We start from the raw sequence: 18,789 nt of genomic DNA on the forward strand, positions 1-18,789 counted from the left end.
CTGGGGGAAATGAAAATATATGGCACTTAGTTTTTATGCTGGGGAAGTAGGATGCTTTATAAAATGATGAGTTAAGTGGAAGAATTCTTACTTTCTACAGATAGATTACAGCTGGTCTCAACTTTGCCAACCATCAGCTTATATGGTCCTTCATCTGAAGCATACGTGCGATTAATCACTAATCGCTGCTTGGTGCCTTTGACAATGGCTTGCACTCGATCATCAGGCTTGATCTGTTCATCATTTAAGTACCATTTAACAGAAGACACATCAGGAACTGAGACCTTACATTCCAGCACAGCCTTGGTACCCTCAATCACATTTACATCCTGTAGAGGTGTTACCACATCAACACCTGGAAAACCACACACATATGTCTTAAAACTATGAATACAAAAATCAACATATCCAAGTTCTTTACTGCACTTGACAATGTACACTTAAAAATGTATGAGTTTCACTCACTGTAGACAGAGACACGGCCACTGGTTGACAGATTAAGGGCTGGAATGGTGAAGGAGTAATGTCCAGCATCCTCCTTAGTCATATCTTCAATAAGCAGCATGTGTGACTGCTTGTCTATGACAACATGAACCCTGTCACTGGGTTGCACTTCTTGGCCATCTTTCATCCAGACACCTTCCACATTTTCTAAGGAGAGTTTAACTTCCAGTTGAACAATGTCACCCTCACATACTTTTTGATCACTCAGTCCTTGTAATATAGCAATTGGACGAGCTATGAAATATGTTGGGAAAAAAGAATGTTATAATCAATTATTATAAATAAGTCATATTTATGCTCACTGAAAAGAGGAGTAGGAATACTTACGTTTCATTTTTAGTTTACAGGTTGTCTTCTTCCCATCAACAACAAAGCTGTATTCTCCCTGGTCTTCTTTGGTTACATCCTTCACAGTGAGGTTCTGACGTCCACGTCGAGATGTAATTGTGTATTTGCCATTTGATTTAAGCTCCACATCATTGTGATACCATTTGCCTTCTATATTTTCAGGGGATATAATGCATTCTAATTCTCCTGAAAATGACTCTGGAACTTCTACATCTTGAAGTTCTTTTACAAACTCAACAACTGCACCTGAGACACAAGATAAGAAGTAGTTAATTTCTCTGGAGAGTTAGGAGAAAGCGAGAAAATTCCTTGTCTCCTATATGTCATAAAACATATCTTCTATACCTCATACTATGAGAAATATTAACTTTCAAATGAAGGGGTGGTAGGTGTGGTGCAGTGATATTGTCTGTCTAATGAATACTAATGTAATACAATTATATTACATTTACAATTACATTTTACCATATTTCATAAGCCAAACATTAAAATAATATTGCTCTTTAAAAATACAAATTTCAAATATTCATAATGATATAAGTTGATTTTTAAACTATATATTAAAAATCAAGCATTATGCGATTTATGTGAAACTAATATATATTGATTATATCTCAATAAAATGTATGACTCTTGTATGAAACTTATACTAATGTCCATATAACATTTTATAAAAGGAAAATCACACCACTAATTTTGTCACAAAATACTGGAGACTTAAAAACTTATGGGAATAATAAAATTTTTACCTTCAACAAGAAGTTTAGCCGTTGTTTTAACATTTTCATCGTCTACAAGTACACAGCTGTAGTCTTCAGCATCAGATGTGTCGATTGTCAAAACGGATAGAAAGTGAACCTTTCTATCAGAGTGCATCCTATATTTATCTCCTGAATGAATCTCCACACCATCTTTATACCATTTCACTTTGACAAATGGCTCTGAAGTTTCACATTCAAAGGTTGCCATGCTGTCTTTTTCTTTAGCAGCAACATCTTGTAATTCCTGAGTGAAGGTGATTAATTGCTTGGCTACAGGAAAAAAAGGGAAAAAAGCACATTATGTTAAATTAAATTTGCAGTTTGAATAATAGAAAAAGGAAATTCAAGGAAAACACTAACAGATATACACTTAAATAGACAAAGACAATTGATAAAAGAAATTCAAAGTACCTTGCACAAGAAGGAATGCGTGGCTTGAGGTTTCTCCAGCAATATTGATGGCTTTTACCATGATGCTGGCAGAGTCCTCAGCAGTCACATCTCTTATGACCAGTTCACAAACATTGTCTTCAGGCCAGTACCAGTAGACTCGGTCAGATCTTTCTATTTTTACTCCATTTTTATACCATTCACATTCAGGATCCGGTTTTCCCACAACTCTAACCCGGAAATGTGCATCAGCTCCTTGACCCACTGTTTGGCTTTGGATTCTTTCAAAGATTTTTGGGGCCTCCATACTAGGACTAAGTTCAATTCTCTCAGGCTTAAAAGTTGGAATAGTGATTTTGCCTTCTTCTTCAAGGGCTTTCTTCTCCTCTTCAGTTAACTCTTTGGTCCAGTGGAGAAGCTCATCTTTTGTCTTCTTTAAGAGTTCTTCATAGGATTCATCCTTTTTACGAGACTTAAGCTCCACAGCAGTGATGGCTTCATAATATCCCTCCTCTGTCCTGCGCTTGAATTTACTGCGCAGCTCTTCGGACTCTTCAGACACTTTTTCATGGGTAATTCTTTCAGCCCTCTTCAACTTTACAATTTCCTTGGCTTCAGTGGTGTCCACAGGTCTATCTACTTTTTGTACTTCAAACTGAAGCTTTCCAGGTTCATGTATATGAAACTCTGTTTTTGGTTCAGGGGCTCGTCTAAGGACAGACCTGAAATCTTCTCTCTGTTGGATCTCAAGTTTCACTTTGTGCTCTATGACACCTTCAGGATTTTCTGCAGTGACCCTGACCTCTCCTGTGTCATATGATTTACAGTCTACAATGTCCAGATAATGAATGCCATCATATCGAACTCTGAATCTTTTGCTTTTGCGGATGAGCTGTCCATTGAGATACCAGTTGACTTTAGGCTGAGGATAACCTGTCACTCGGCAACGGAATCTAGCAGTCTCCCCTTCGAGTACTCTTACTGGCTCTGGGAACAAAACGATATCTGGCTTTTGTTTCTCTTTTTGATCTGTGGTGACTCCTGTCAGTGCACCTTCGTGAGCCATCCTCTCTAATTCTTCAATTCTCTGTAAGCCTTTCCTCCCTTCAGGCAGTTGAGATTCTTCCACAAGGCTTTTTTCATCTTTAACAATAAGGGTAGCAGATGTATGATCTGTTCCGTATTTGTTAGTGGCTCTGCAAGTAATAACGCCACTGTCTCTGGAATATGCAACATTATAATCAAGGCTGCAATATCCGAATTCATTGATCATACGCAGCCTGTTGGCTGCTTCAAGAGGTTTTCCATCATGGAGCCATTCTACCACCATTGTTGGGTCACCAATTGGTGTGAGTCTGCATTCAAAGTGGGCAGGTCCAATACGTTTGAGTCTTAAGGAAGTGAGTTTTTTCTTGAAAAAGGGTTTCTGTTGTTTCTCTTTGTCATAGAGGTCACCCTCTTCCCATTGTTCTTGACCATATCGCAAGTGGAGAGGCTCCAGTTCTGGGGCTGCAATCTCCTTTGCTTTATATGTGCCTCGTGGAATGATTAATTTTCTCTCTGGTTCCGGCTCTGCAAACTCAACTTCAACATTTACTTTACATCTTGTAGTGTCTCGGCCAGCCTTATTAATAGCAGTTGCAGTGTACCAGGCAGAATCTTGGCTGACAGTGGAATCAATTCTAAGGGCAGCTTCTCCCTTGGTTCCTTCAATTCTATGTAAAGTAGAAAAAAATATATCAATATAATTCTAGTAATAGTTCCTTGGTTATTGGATTTATATGATGAGCTTAGTTTTATTATTTCTCAGCAAACCTACCTGATTTTTGGATATTTATGAGGTACAATAATGTCACTGTTTTTCAACCATACAATGTCTGGGTTGGGGTTACCCATAGCTCTGACTTTCATTTCAAGTGGGGAACCTTCCTTTACATTGACATTTTTCAGTTTTTCTATGAACACTGGTTTTACCTGATGTTCCACAGCTGAAAGAGAAAGGTCATGATTTAGAGTAAGTTGGGCTAAAACATCAGTTTATAACATAGGCAATAAAATAACTCCTTTTTTATTGTAAGAACAAATACCTTCCACAGTTAACGTCACTGAAATTGAAGATTTGCCTGCCCTGTTTTGTGCCACAACAATCCACTCCCCAGAATCACTGGGTGATACAGGGACAATAATCAATGATTGGGTACCATCTTCTTTAATGACTATTTTGTGGGTAAAATCATTGATAACTTGCTGGCCTGTTAAAAAAAAGATGTTAAAATCCATATTTTGGTGTTGCTGGATATACGTACATCATATATGCTTATTTTGTGTTTAATTTTTGTGGGCCCAAACTTATTATGCTTACCATTATGAAACCAGAAGGTCTCTGGCATAGGTCTACCCACAACTTTCAAGTCAAATCTGGCGGTCTGTCCCTCTAAGCATTTGAAAGAAGTGGGCTTTAACACAAAGACTGGCTTATACAGTCTTTCAAGTTGTGACTCATCTGTTTCCTCCAGCCTACGTCCAGGAGACATCCGTGCAGGGGACATCCGAGCAGGGGACATCCGAGCAGGAGACATTCGTATAGGAGATCTGCTCACTGAACGTGGAGAGACAGATCTGAAAAGTAAAGGGAGAAAAGAAAGTTTTTATGAGACAAAGAGAAATTGCAACAAAATTAACAACCGCTTTCTGTTTTTGTCATTAATGTGATTTCAGAATTTGCTTCTTGTGCATATTATAGTAACCCCAAACTTACTAGGAGTCATTATTGCCCCAAAGCTATATTTTTCTTATATTCTCAATCCCTATCACACTGTCTAGAGTCAGAAACCGCATCTCAAAGGTTAGAACAATCCTCATCATCTAGATTTAATCAGTCACCAAACTATTTTTATTCAACACAAATGTTTGTTGGTTTAATGAAACAATAGGTAATTATGTGTATTGCCAATCACAAGCATCTGGGTTTCTCAAGCTTCAGTCTCCTCTTCTGCAATACTAATTTGCTACTGAGAAATTCAGCATTTTAAGCAATTAAAAAAAATTGTTACACATTATACCTGATTCTGGTCATTGGCTCTGGTGTAGGTATGAAAGTTGGAGCGCTAAATGGTGCAGCAGGCTCCACATACAATTTTCCTGAGCAAATTGCATTTCCCTTAATATTGCTGGCAAATGCTGTATAGATGCCTTCATCTTCTGGAAGAACAATAGGTATACGCAGACTAGCTCTGCCATCTTGTAAAAAGTCCATTTGGTATCTGTCTCCATGTTTGATGCGCTTGCCATCCTTGTACCATGCAATCTGCAAATGATGTCATGTACATATGAAAAATTAGATAAAACTGATAGGTTATGACTTACATGTCTGTTGTTCCATGGAGTTATATTTTACCTTGGGCAGGGGATATCCAGACATCTTGCAATGAAAAGTAACGCCCATCCCTTCCAAAATTCTATAGTTTTTTATTCTTAATTCAAATCCTGCTTCAACAGCTTCAGATTCAGGAATGTCAACTGCCATCCTTTCTTCTCCATCTTCTTCAAGAAGTTCTTCTAATGTAGTTTTTATTATTCTATACTCAATTTCTTTAATAAGTCTCTCTTCAAAGGAAGAAATATGGAATTCCTATGTAGGGAAAAATATGAATTTGTTAAAAATTACTATCCTGACTGATAGTAATTATTAGTTACTAGTTTCAGAGGTAAAGACTGATAATTAAAGCTCTAAAAAAGATGCTTTACTTTTTGTTCTTTAATATGAATTATAGACATCTTTATCAGTTTATTCTGTGGCATCTTGATATATTTTAATCGAGAAGTATCAACTATATCTGGGACATTCATCATATAAATGAAGGGATTGTGAAGTAATAAATTGGTTGTGTTGATATATATCTTTTCCTGCATGTATGCAAAAGTCTGATTCTAAATTAATATTTACAACTTTCATTAAGACCAAGAAAACTTGCTTGCAGTTGTTCTGTAGCCTTCATATTATCTTTAACTCTGTTATTTTTAAAAAATCAAACAACAAGGGCATTGTGGAAGGAATGTAAAACTTATGAAATGAATGATTAACTGGGTCATTATTGTTTAACTCACCTGATCTTCTATAAAAGTTCTAACCATAACAGTATCTTTAGCCATTTTCTTCCTGATTAAGGCTTGCTCCTTTTCATACTCTTTTTCATAATCAGAATACATAAATCCTGGTGCCATTTCTCCAACTTTAGGTTCTTGCACAAATGCAGTCTGGTAAAACATTTCTTGTTGCGATTTCATCAGTGACTCATATTCAGCTAGGAGTTAAAAACATAAGACATTTCTTTTGTTGTTTTTGTTGGTTTTTTGATCATATTCCTTACTCCTGACTTTATGCTCAGGGGTCACTCCTGGAGGTGCTGGGGGTGCCATATTCAGTGTTGGGGATTGAATTTAGGCTGGACACATTAAGGTAAGCACCTTACCCACTGTACTTTCTCTCTAGTTCTGGAATATAAATTAATTTTTAATTTTATTATGAAAACATCTACATTTTATTATTCATTCAGGCAAGACCCACAATAAGAACCACATTTTCCAAATTTCCCTATCAAAGTATTCAGTAAATATCTATTGGATTTAATTTCAATATCAAACCAAACTTATTCTAACAGGTCAAACAAGATACCACTACTGTCCTTCATATTAGCCACCGGTACTTTTGAAACTACCCTAAATATTTACTGATTTTATGTGTGGCTTTGGTAATTCATTGACCTTTCTCGGTCTTGAGAACTTAGCTTTAAATGGAAATAACATATTATTTTTCTCTATGTGCAGCTGTGCACTCCTAAAGAGGGTGGGATGGCCCACTCTACATATGAACAATCAAAGATGATGGTGCACAGGGGCACTTCATTTAGCTTAAATGCTTATATTTCATTCAAATTCCTGATGATTATTCAAGAATCTGACTTATAGTTGTTTTTAAAATATTAGAAATGAGCAATGTTCGACACTTGTATAAAACTGCTTGACATGTTGTAGATGCAGTGCTGGGCTACTGCCTCCTTGAGACAGGTCATGAACGTACTACTGTCTTGTTTATGTCACTGGCATCTGCCTGGCGCTGGAAGGCAACTATGCCAGAATCTCTGCATTTTCAACACAAACTATGCCTACAAATAAAGTCACCAAATAAAAACTGCAGCTATAACTTAAGCATTTAGGACTAGTATGATTTTTGAGCTGGAGTGATAGCACTCCAGCACAACGGGTAGGGCGTTGGCCTTGCCCGAGGCTGACCCGGGTTCGATTCCTCCGCCCCTCTCAGAGAGTATACTTCCTGCACAGCAGAGCCTGACAAGATACCCGTGGAGTATTCGATATGCTAAAAACAGTAACAAGTCTCACAATGGAGACATTACTGGTGCCTGCTTGAGCAAATCAATGAACAACGGGAAGACAGTGCAACAGTGCGATGATTTTTGAAGACATGTAGTGTAAATCATTTCTTATACATCTGAGGTCAGGAGGGCGGGAGATGGGTAGAGTCGGCATTACCAGGAAAACACATCAGATGTTTGACAAACATGTAATACTGCTGCTTCCCTGTATTGGTTTTAACTATGCACACAGTAACTACTTAGGATTGCACTTACCTTCTCCAAGCAGTGAGGCAGATGCAGAAGTTTCTCCATGCTTGTTACGAATAACAATAGTGTATTCTCCAGCATCATCCGCAAAAGTCATAGAAATCACCAGTTTACATTCACCAGTTTGTTTGTTGTAACTCACTTTGTATCTTTATGGATAGGAACAAACAAAAACTATAGTCATAAAAATCCAGTATTACCTTAACTGAGTGAAATATCCCTTATGTGAATATGTGGTAAACAATTCAATGATCTGAAACTATCTAAATTCCATCATAGAGCAAAAGAGGTTTGTTTTGCAAAAAACAAAGTGTAGGAAATGAGAAATGAAGGTCAAACACATTAACAATTTCATTTGGAAAATAATATTCATATATTTTAAATACTAGGACATAATACATGTATCCTAATGAATAAAGTTCATGTTATACCATTTTAAGATTTGCATTAGTATCTACTTAGGGGTGGATGTGTTGTGTGACACCCAGTGGTACTTAGGGATAACTGATGAGGCTCTGTGCTCAGGGATTAATCCTGGCAGTGCCTGGGGGAATCAGCCTTGCTCAGGGTGTTGTTAGGGATCCATCCAAGGTATCTACACGTGAGATAAGTGCCTTACTTACTCCCTATCTCCAGCCCCAGCTTCTGTTTTTGGTAATATGAAGATATATGAAAAAGATTTTCACTTTTATGACAAAAGTCTGGAGCAATAGCACAGGGGGTAGGGTGTTTGCCTTGCACATGGCCAACCTGGGTTCGATTCCTCTGCCCCTCCTGGAGAGCCTGGCAAGTTACGGAGAATATCTCGCCCGCACGGCAGAGTCTGGCAAGGTATCCATGGTGTATTTGGTATGCCAAAAACAGTAACAACAAGTCTCACAATGGAGATGTCACTTGGTGCCTGCTCCAGCAAATTGATGAGCATGGGATGACAGTGATACAGTGATGACAAAAGTCAGAAAGCATTAAATAGCTCAGACTGATGTGCAGTCAGACATTGTAGAGGCACTGGAGTGACCATGTCATGCTTTTACTGACTTAATTACAATTTTAACTAAAAATTGCCCTAGATTCTTTATGAAAGAATATGTGTGTGCTTAAAAATCCACATCTTTCTTTCAATAATACTATAAGTGAATCACACTAGGAGGTAAAGAAATGTATCTTTGATCCATTTTCACCCCACAAATAGTTTTCGTTATTACTTTTTAAATTTTTTTAAACGAATCACTGTGAAATAGTTACAGACTTACAAGCTTTCATGATTATATTTCGGTCATACAATGGTCGACTACTCATCCCTCCACCGGTGCCAATTCTCCATCCCCAATGTTCCCAGTAACCCTCCCATCACCCCAACTCCTCCCCCACTCCCTGCCTCTGTGGCAGGCACAGTTCCTTTTAGTCTCTCTCCTTTTGGGTGTTATGGTTTGTAATACAGCCGCACATATAGTTTTGATTCTCAATAAGACTTTATACAAAAACTCAAGACAGACTGTACAGTGAGTAGGTAAGGTGCTTGCCTAGCATTTAGTTGACCAGGTTCCAAACCCAGCACCACATATGGTTGGTTCCCTAAGCACCACTAGGAATGATCCCAATCACTTTGCCAGGAGTAAGCCTGAATCTTAACATAGATGGAGGTGGCGCCAAAACAAAGCCAAAAAATAACACCCACCCATCCCCACAAATGTGATGCTATCTCAAAAAAAAAAAAGAGGACTCCAATAGTGAAAGAATCTACATTTGGAAAAGGTGGGATCAGTAAATCCTATTTCTCTTGAGTTTATGTGTCAAGGGAAAGGAAAGCCACTGAGAACTCTTCCAACCCTGAAAGTACCTATATCCAGTGGTCAGAGGAACACCGGCCTTTTTCCAATAGATGTGTGGTTTGGGGTTGCCGCCAATCTGGCATTCAAACACGACGCTGGCTCCCTCCACCAGTTTCTGCACCATCGGCTTTGTAATGAAGAAAGGTGCCAAGGGCTCCCCAGGCCCTGCCTGCTCCTCTGGGAGATCAGCCATCGTCACATCCCTTGATTCGACATAGCTGGAAAAGACAAATCCCTTGACATCAGTTTCTGGGTCTCTCTTACCAGGGACTAAAGGGACAGGGACACAAAACACAATGAAATGAAAACCGGACTCCACCCGCAGCTCATTCGTCAAGAAATGTATTTACCGTCTTTCTTCTGTGGTGAACTTCTCGGTCGTGGCTGTAGTCTCCCTTTCAAATTCCTCGGACACTGCAAAGACAGAGAGGCATGTCGCCTCAGTCTTCGTTTGGTGAGTGACCCCCTACACCTGCCACTCTGCAGCTCTAGGCCCCCCTCCCCCTCCACTCCCTTAGGGGGCGCCTCGGGTGTGCAGGATGCGTGACCGGGTGGGTGTGGGGAGGGGGGATACTGACCCTGCACCGCCAGGTAGCAGGAGGTGCTGACGGTGCCCGCCTCGTTGGCAGCGCTGCACGTGAAGCGGCCACTGTCCTCGGCGAAGGCCTCGCGGATCAGCAGACGCGCGGCGCCGCCCTGGAAGCTCATCTGGAAATCAATGGAGCTCTCGATCTGGTAGTCCTCCCTGTACCACGTCACCCTGGGCAAAGGGTACCCGGAGATGTGGCACTCCAGGGTGACGGATTCCCCCTCCATGACAGTCACGTTTTTCAAACCCTAAAGAAAGGGAAGAAGAAGGAAACTTTTTGAAAACCAAACCAAACCAAAACACAGGTAAAAGTGGGTGTGCCTCAGGGGTCTCCACCGCCCAAGACTTGCTGCGGCGTTGAACCTATGTACATTCTCAGGGGGCAGTTTCTTCAAGCAACTAGACGGCTATGGATAAGGGGCGACACGCTCGGAAACTGGAATACGGGCTCTCTTATGAAAATATTTCTTTTTCTTTTCTTTTTTCTTATTTATTTATTTATTTATTTATTTATTTATTTATTTATTTATTTATTTATTTATTTATGTATGACCGTGAGTACACAGTCACACAGCTGTTCTGGCTTTTAGTCACTTTTAGTCACTGGCTTTCGGTCGCACAGGGTTCCAACACCCTTCCCTTCACCAGTGCACATTTCTGAGCACCAATGTGCCCAGTTTCCTTCCCGCCAACCCGTCCACCCAGGCCCTCTCTCCCTCTCCCCTCCCCCCCTCTTCTCTCACTCCTCTTTTTTTTTTTTTTTTTGCTTTTTGGGTCACACCCAGCGATGCTCAGGGGTTACTCCTGGCTTTGCACTCAGGAACTACTCCTGGCGGTGCTTGGGGGCTTGGGGGACCATATGGGATGCCGGGGATCGAACCCGGGTCGGCTGCGTGCAAGGCAAACGCGATACCCGCTGTGCTATCGCTCCTCTTTTGAACGCTCCATAAAAGACTTCCCTTCCTACCTGGTTTCGGGTACCGAAAGGAGCCTAAAAGAGGATTTAAAAACCCTTTAAGCGAAGCGGGGTGGGGGTGGGGGTGAGGGTGGGGGGACGGGATTGGAGGGTGGGAGGGATACTGGGTTTACCGGTGGTGGAGAATGGACACTGGTGGAGGGATGGGTTCCCGAACATTGTATGAGGGAAACACAAGCACGAAAATGGGTAAATTTGTAACTGTACCCTCACGTGACTCACTAATTAAAAAGTAAATAAATTGAAAAAAAAAACCACTTTAAGCAAACTGTGGCTATGTCCAGAGCTGCTCCTCTGGTGCCTGTGGGGTGTGGAGGGGGGTAGGGGGCCTCCGGAGGTTCCCGGGATCTGCTCGCCTGCCGCGTGCGCTCGCCCTCGCCCCACCCCCAGGACATTTGCTTTTGCGACAGGTCTGGAGCCGTAAAGTGAGAGACGGGCCAGTGTCTTGCCATCACCAGCAGAGAGGCACCCTGAGCCCTGACTGTGGCCGCTACTCAACTCCGCAGACTCCGTACTAACCCTTATCTTTCCTGTTTTACTAGATGTGAGTATGTATCTTAACTTTTATGTCTTAGTGGATAAGATTTGGAACATCATTTCGAGGACCTACAAATGCTAAAAAAAAATTCCAAGTAAAATTAATAGTCATTGTATCTCTGTCAAGTTTTAGTTTATGAAAGATCTTATAGGATCACTGCATTTTATATTTTTATTTATGTATTTATTGGTTTTGGGGGGGTCCACATCCCCAGCTGTGCTCAGGACTTATTCCTGGCACAAAGTGTTCGAAGATCACTCCTGGTGAAGCTCAGCGGACCATACCAGAGGTCCAAGCTGTGTGATTACTTTACAAGGCAATTTCAATCTCTCTGGCCCAGAAGCCCTTTATTTTATTTTATTTTATTTTATTTTTTAAATATCAGATGTCAGGGGCTTCATCCACAATGGGACATAAATGTAAGGTGGTTACAAGTTTATAAGGTGGAGATTTATTAATACTAGACAATTGGGTTGCTGTGTATCCTTGGGCATTTACACATAGTCAAATCCTAATGATGCTTCAAGTCTGAGCAGCAAATATCTTTCCATGCCCACCTCAATTAGAAGTAATCACATCTTCCTGTGGATTCCCTACTCTGTTGTGGTGCTTATTGCCTTCCATTTTTTCCCCTTAGGATGGTTGGTGCACCTTTTCTCTGTTCATAAGACAGAGAATTAATATTTCAAAAAGGGCTGTGGTGATATTTCTGAACAGCTCTCACTATTGTGCCTTACACATCATAGGAACTCATCTGATCTGTTGAGTACATGACTGATGGATGCTCCCAGAACTTCCCTTTTCATTGCCAAGTAGTGCATGGTCTTAAAACCAGTACCTGCAAACTCATAAGATCCACTCTCCAATCTTTAAAACCAACCTTTGCACACACTAAAATATTTTGACCAAATAAACAGCCCATTCAACACAATCAACTTCTTGACTCACCGAGACTAAAGTGGGGGGTGTCACAGGGATTTCAACAGGTGCAGGCACTCTTGCTTTTTCTGTCACCTAGGAAATTGACAAAGGATATTACAAAATGCCCACGAGACTAGGGAAAATCTCACAAACTATTGATACATGCAAAATTATAAAAATAATAACTTGAGAAAAAGAGCTATGGCATACACCTTAATCATTAAAATGGAATCTGAGCATGGTAAGGGAGAAAGTAAGAGAGCAGTAGTTCCTCAGTCTCTGCATATACACTGGCAGATCACAAGACAGCTTAATAGGCAGATAAAGAAATAGTTTGAAATCCAGGGACTAACCTTGGCTTCCCTCCCGTGCAGCATTTCAAAATGCTCCTCACGGACTGTGCCACCGGTGATGCTCACTCCTACTTCCTTTTTCACCTCAATGCCAGCTTGACTCTTGTAAGTCTCTGGCGTGTCTGCGAAGGGGAACTGGGGTGAAGGGGTAGGTTCGACTCTAACTCGAGTCTCACCAGGCCTCACAGTCGGTGCCTTCACTGATTTGGTGATCTTCTGAGCAGAAGTTGTAGATGACAACTCTTTTTGTAATGTAGCAATAGCACTACCGGCTATTGATGCCTAAATAGAAATAGAATCAGGAAATAAAATCATCTGGTTGTCATCTGTGTCATTATTCAGAAGTACTTCACCTCTTACATTCCTAGGATAAATCTGCATTTATTTTCTATATGTTTTTTTATAAATACCCTCACAATCACTCTTATGGCTAATGAAACTATTGCCCATTGCAAAGTTCATATACTTTGCAGGCAGTGTGAAACATAGAACGGAAAAAATTTTAAGGATTTCTATTAAGGGTCTGGAGAGATAGTACATGGGTTAAGGTGTTTGCCCTTGAACCCTGACAATTCCTATGGGGATCCTTGGTACTATCCAAAAATGGTCCCTAAAAACTTTAGAGAACTCTCTTGAGCACAAAGCCAAGAATAGTCCCTGAACATTGCTAGGTATGGTTCCCCACAACTTCCTTTCCTCAAAAGAATTCTATTGAGAGTTTTTTATTTTATATTCTTATCATAAGAGGATAGAGTCTTAGAAAACTCAGGCTTGAGTTTTCACTTTACCTATCCCAGTGAATGCTGTATTTGAAATACAGTGAGAAAATTAAAACCAAGAAATTATCTTAAATGTTTGATAATTTCTGAAGAGTAATTTTTAAATGGCACATTTAAATGTCAGAAAAAATAATCGTTGTGGAATATAAAAATACCGACATTCAGAAAAATATTTAAAAAACTTCTTTACTGTTTTAAATTTTGTTACTGTCCATAGTTATTTGCTTTTAAGATTACCCAAAAATATAGGTATGAAATGTACATAATAGTGCTTTGCAAACATCATGAGTGTGTTTAAGAAGAACAGGAAGTAATAATGAGGATTATTGTATAATTGAATGAGGTTTTTATGTGTATTAAATCACACTTGATGGCAGAGATAACAGGGGGAAGAGTAGGATACAGTAATTCAGGACTTTTTGATTCCACAATCTAAAATACCACCTCTATATCCTGCTATAACATATATGAATATGTGATTTTTCAATGTCTTTATTCACTATCACAATATCACTGTCATCCCATTGCTCATCGATTTGCTCAATCGGGTACTAGTAATGTCTCCATTGTGAGACTTGTTGTTACTGTTTTTGGCATATCGAATACACTACAGGTAGCTTGCCAGGCTCTGCCATGTGGGCGGGATACTCTTGGTAGCTTGCTGGGCTCTCGAGAGGGGCGGAGGAATCAAACCCAGGTTGACCACGTGTGAGCAAACGCCCCACACACTGTGCTATCACTCCAGCCCAATGTCTTTATTATTAAGATAAATTTCCAGTTAAGTTACACTGATCAGCCTCACAACATAAAGAAAGCTAAGCTGAATTATAAAATGTGAACAGATTGTAAAATGTGAACAAGAGAGAAGCCTGTACATATTGTTGTCTTCTCAGAAGTGTAAGACGACCACTTGGTGCTCTATGCTCACCCTGCAGGGCAAGTTTCAGAAAGCAGACTTTCAGGAGGTTCAGTAGTCCACCAGGAATGCAAAGAGACATGGGCCAAAGAGACCCACTTGGCTAAGGCCAGAGATAACCTTCAGCGTACATTGATCAGTATGTCCTTTGAGATAAACGTTTCCTTGTCATGTTCCTTAACTTACCTCATATCCTTGTTCTGTCTTAGGAACAGAAATTTTTGAAACAGTAAAATGAGGGCTTGCTGTGCGGGGGCGTTTATCCACATGGACTAATCTATCAGTTGTAAAATCTGTAGTTTTCTTGATCTGCATTGAAATGAAACTCAGTGAGAGCACTGTTGATCAAAGACACAGCCATTAAGCTAGAGTACCCATGCATAGGGTAAAAAATAGCAAGTACAGACTCACCTGTGATGATATTTGCATTCCCATTTGATCAGTAGTTTTGATATGAGTCTCAGAAGGAGCCTGGATTACTTCAGGCTTGACTGCTACAGGGACAACATGTGGTTCAGAGGCTGGACGCTGGGGATGCTCAGCTACCTTTGTGACAGAAACCTGCTCCTTGTAGCCATAATCCAAAGTGGTCTGCTGAGCGTAGGATTCTTCGAGATGCCTGGGCTCTCTGGGCTCTCTTGGCTCTCTAATGCGGGCCTGATCTACTGCAGCCACAACTGTTGCTACAGCTTCTGCCTTTTTCCCAGCGCCCACCTGGAGAAAAGGTTTCCAGAATTAATGCAAAGTAATGTCCAACAGGTTGGGACAACTCCTATGGTCATCAGAACAGACCATGGTAGGCAGTAGCACCCATATTACTATATTATAGTGATGTCTGCAGAAACATAACTCGGAAATACATTTAGAAACTTAATATTTACTTATTATGTTCTACTGCATCCACCTAAATAGCTCCCTATATAATTGCTTAGACTAGACATGAAATCACATAGACACACACAAGACAAAACAGTACGTTTATAAAGAAGTGTGATTGTGAATTTCTCTAACATTTTGTCTGAGACAGTCAGTTTTGGGGAAGTCAGGATTTAGGGACTGTTTATCTTCATGGATTATTTTTATCATCTTATTAACCATTTTATCTGGTGTTGATGCAGTGACAATGATGATGAGAGTGCACTTAAAATACTGTGATGGTCCCATCCAGAAAAAAGCCATTGCTATAGTGCTATACAGCCACATGCAAATCTGAGAGAACATGAAAACTCATGAGCACCCAGGGAGCATATTAATTTACTTATGATTCCCTACGGAGGAGAGCGTTCTACTCTATTATAAGAGATCCTTCTTGAGACATGTGAATGGAGATATTGTGATTAAAATGAAAGTTCTATCTTATTTGGATTCGAAAGAACAACCTTTCAGAGTGAAATTCAATTTACTTTCATTATCACTACACGTTAAAGTGAAGAATGAAACAGAAATGTTGTTTTCTTATTTCTATGAATCTGATTAACATAAATGAGAACAGTTTCCAGAAGAATTTCTCTTTTGAAAAAAGCAAATCATTTGATAGGGCTTGCGCATCATGATTCCATGTAACACTAGGAAACAGCATTTCAAAAAAATCACATCAGCGTATCCATCAGTGCTCTTCAAAAGTAAGGCTGAAATATTATGTTAATGTCCAGTTTATCTTTTTACTGCTATGAATAGAATCTAGATTATATCTGAAATGTTTTGCCAGTATGCTGTTTATGTATCTCTTTAAGTTATTTTCTGAACTATTTATGCTATAAATAAGGTGTTTTTCAAGGAAGAATTATACTTTTAGTGATCATGGGCTTCATCCAGTGTTTATTCTAGAAAGTCACAATTCAGTTTGTCTTGAAGGATTGCAAATATCTTTACTTTAATTTTCATCTTAGAATAAACTGTAAAATACAGCTGAAAATTAGATAAGTAAAAGTCGTTCATTTGTTCCTACTTTTTTTCCTTCCATATATGCTGTTAGTAAACAAATTTGATAGATTTTTTTTCATTTATTTGTTTTGGGGCCACACTGGGAGTGCTAAGAGATCACGCCTGGGATGTGGGATACCAGGAATTGAACCCAGGTTGGTCACATGCAAGACAAGAGCCCTACCTGCTGTACTATCTCTCTGACCTCTTGATAGATATTTTGTCACTTTCAAGAGAGAAGGAATACTTAACTTAAATGTGTTTTTATTAACTTTTGGATATTATAGTTATGTCTTAGGATAAATTTCTTTTAATTATACAATGTATTATTTATTTTTTATTGCATAATTATTATTTTTAAAAGATTTTAGTCTTAGGCACCATTACTCACAATACTGCTAGTAAAAAGGTTTTATGCATACAATGTTCCATTTATACTTGATATATTACCGAAGTATATTTATTTGTATTATATTATTTCAATTATGAATTAAAAATAAGTTAATAATAAAAATAAGATTAATAATTGCATGGCAGAGCCTGGTAAGCTCCCCATGGCATATTCCATATTCCAAATACAGTAACAATAACGGGTCTCATTCCCCTGACCCTGAAAGAGCCTCTAGTATGGCACTGTTGGGAAGGACGAATAAGGAGAGGCTGCTAAAATCTCAGGGCTGGGATGAATGGAAATGTTACTGGTGCCTGCTCAAGCAAATCGGTAAAGAATGGGATGACAGTGATAGTGTCATTTTTAATGGTTAATGCAAATTTTATATTATAGATACAGATAAATATTTGAATTTGTAATTACATTTACATTATAGCTCACTCAAACTAATCTATGGGTTAGGTTCAGTTTTCATTTTATTTACTTTAGCAACAAGTTATGTTTTGGTTCATAGAAATTATTATTGACAATTGAAATATAGAAATCATTTTTGAGGGTACTCCAAAGCAGTGATCAGGGGGCCTGTGGCCTCTCCAAGCTATATTTGACCACTGAACCTGATATTCAGGGTAAGTGTTATGTTTGTGCTTGGAGGCAGTGGTCTGGGGGACTACTCAGGTCACTAGGAAGAGTCTGAAGGCTTCAAGGGCTATACCTGACAATATTGGGGGCTAGGGTGCTACAGAGATGAAGGATGAACTCGGGACCTTGTGTGTCTTGACCCCTGAACTATCTCCCCGGCTCCTAAAATATGTAAAACTTCTTTTAAGACCATGCCTGGCTGTGGTCAGGGCTTACTCCTTGCTTGACACTCAGAAAACACTCCTGGTAGTGCTGGGGGAACGTTATTGGGTGCCAGAATCAAACCCTAGTTGGCTGTGTGCAAGGCAAGTGCCAAGTTCACTGTACTATCTCTCTGACCCCAAAGTATTTAAATCTTGCCCTTAATTTAAAATATGTGCAAAGAATAAAAATATCTTAACTATGCCAAAGGCATTGTAAATTAGGGAAGTATCCATGTATTTCTCCTGAGTTAATACACATCAGTATCAGTGCTTGTGGTACTTTTTGGACAATTGTAGATGAATACTCTATGCTGGCAGCTTCTTCTTAGTTGACTTCATTTATCCCTTCATTTTTTTCTTTTGGATTCTATATGAACAGGATCAAATATTAGATTAGAAGTGCCCCAACTAATATCAGTTAAATGCTGAGATTTAATTTAGGAATGACACTCAAAATAGGGTATGTATTATGGCTTTTTAAATAGGAATAATAACTATTCGTCTGGAGAAACTGGGCTGAATTTCTGTATTTGTTAATAGAGTGAAAGATTAAATCAAACATTTGGGGCATGGTTTATGATGGATGAAAGGTTTGGAAATCTGATGATGAAATGGGATAAAACAATTCTTTTCATCTCCACGGCATCAGTTTTAGTTTTCATCTCATCATGAAAAAAGATGAATTTGTTCTTTTTTAATTTTTTTTTGGGTCACACCCTGAGATGCTCAGGGGTTACTCCTGGCTTTGCACTCAGGAATTACTCCTGGTGGCGCTTGGGGATCATATGGGTGCTGGGAATCAAACCCTGGTCGGCTGCATGCAAGGCAAACGCTCTACCCACTGTGCTATCACTCCAGCCCCCATTTGTTCTTGATCAATAGAAAATCCTCTCTAGTCCTTGGCAGGCAGGGTGGTCAGTTCAGTAGTTTAGTCATGGAAACTATTGCTTTGGGTGTAGACATTTTCCAGCTTCTATTATTTGCTAATTTTTAACACAAAAATAAGATAGGTTTATATAATTCAGAACAAATATATATATTTAAAATTAATTTGTCATCAATGGGACTTCTTAAATGCTGA

The 18,789-nt window shown here is 39.4% G+C and overlaps 1 protein-coding gene across 1 annotated transcript in view; it reads right to left on the minus strand.

Moving 5' to 3' along the window:
- The window catches only part of TTN (titin), a 289,480-nt gene that overhangs the window by 250,131 nt on the left and 20,560 nt on the right, over positions 1-18,789 (minus strand). Inside the window, exons 14-32 of the mRNA XM_055119737.1 lie at positions 14,961-15,263; positions 14,736-14,858; positions 12,855-13,136; positions 12,529-12,594; positions 10,056-10,314; positions 9,828-9,891; positions 9,486-9,695; positions 7,652-7,794; positions 6,111-6,307; positions 5,401-5,634; positions 5,066-5,310; positions 4,366-4,622; positions 4,091-4,255; positions 3,823-3,991; positions 2,025-3,718; positions 1,602-1,883; positions 832-1,098; positions 466-738; positions 92-355 (exon numbers count right to left, since the gene is read on the minus strand). Coding sequence (XP_054975712.1) covers positions 92-355; positions 466-738; positions 832-1,098; positions 1,602-1,883; positions 2,025-3,718; positions 3,823-3,991; positions 4,091-4,255; positions 4,366-4,622; positions 5,066-5,310; positions 5,401-5,634; positions 6,111-6,307; positions 7,652-7,794; positions 9,486-9,695; positions 9,828-9,891; positions 10,056-10,314; positions 12,529-12,594; positions 12,855-13,136; positions 14,736-14,858; positions 14,961-15,263 — 5,497 coding nt within the window. The remainder of the gene's footprint in view (positions 1-91; positions 356-465; positions 739-831; positions 1,099-1,601; positions 1,884-2,024; positions 3,719-3,822; positions 3,992-4,090; positions 4,256-4,365; positions 4,623-5,065; positions 5,311-5,400; positions 5,635-6,110; positions 6,308-7,651; positions 7,795-9,485; positions 9,696-9,827; positions 9,892-10,055; positions 10,315-12,528; positions 12,595-12,854; positions 13,137-14,735; positions 14,859-14,960; positions 15,264-18,789) is intronic.

This window comes from Sorex araneus, chromosome X (assembly GCF_027595985.1).
Source record: "Sorex araneus isolate mSorAra2 chromosome X, mSorAra2.pri, whole genome shotgun sequence".
In the NCBI taxonomy this organism is placed as follows: domain Eukaryota; kingdom Metazoa; phylum Chordata; class Mammalia; order Eulipotyphla; family Soricidae; genus Sorex; species Sorex araneus.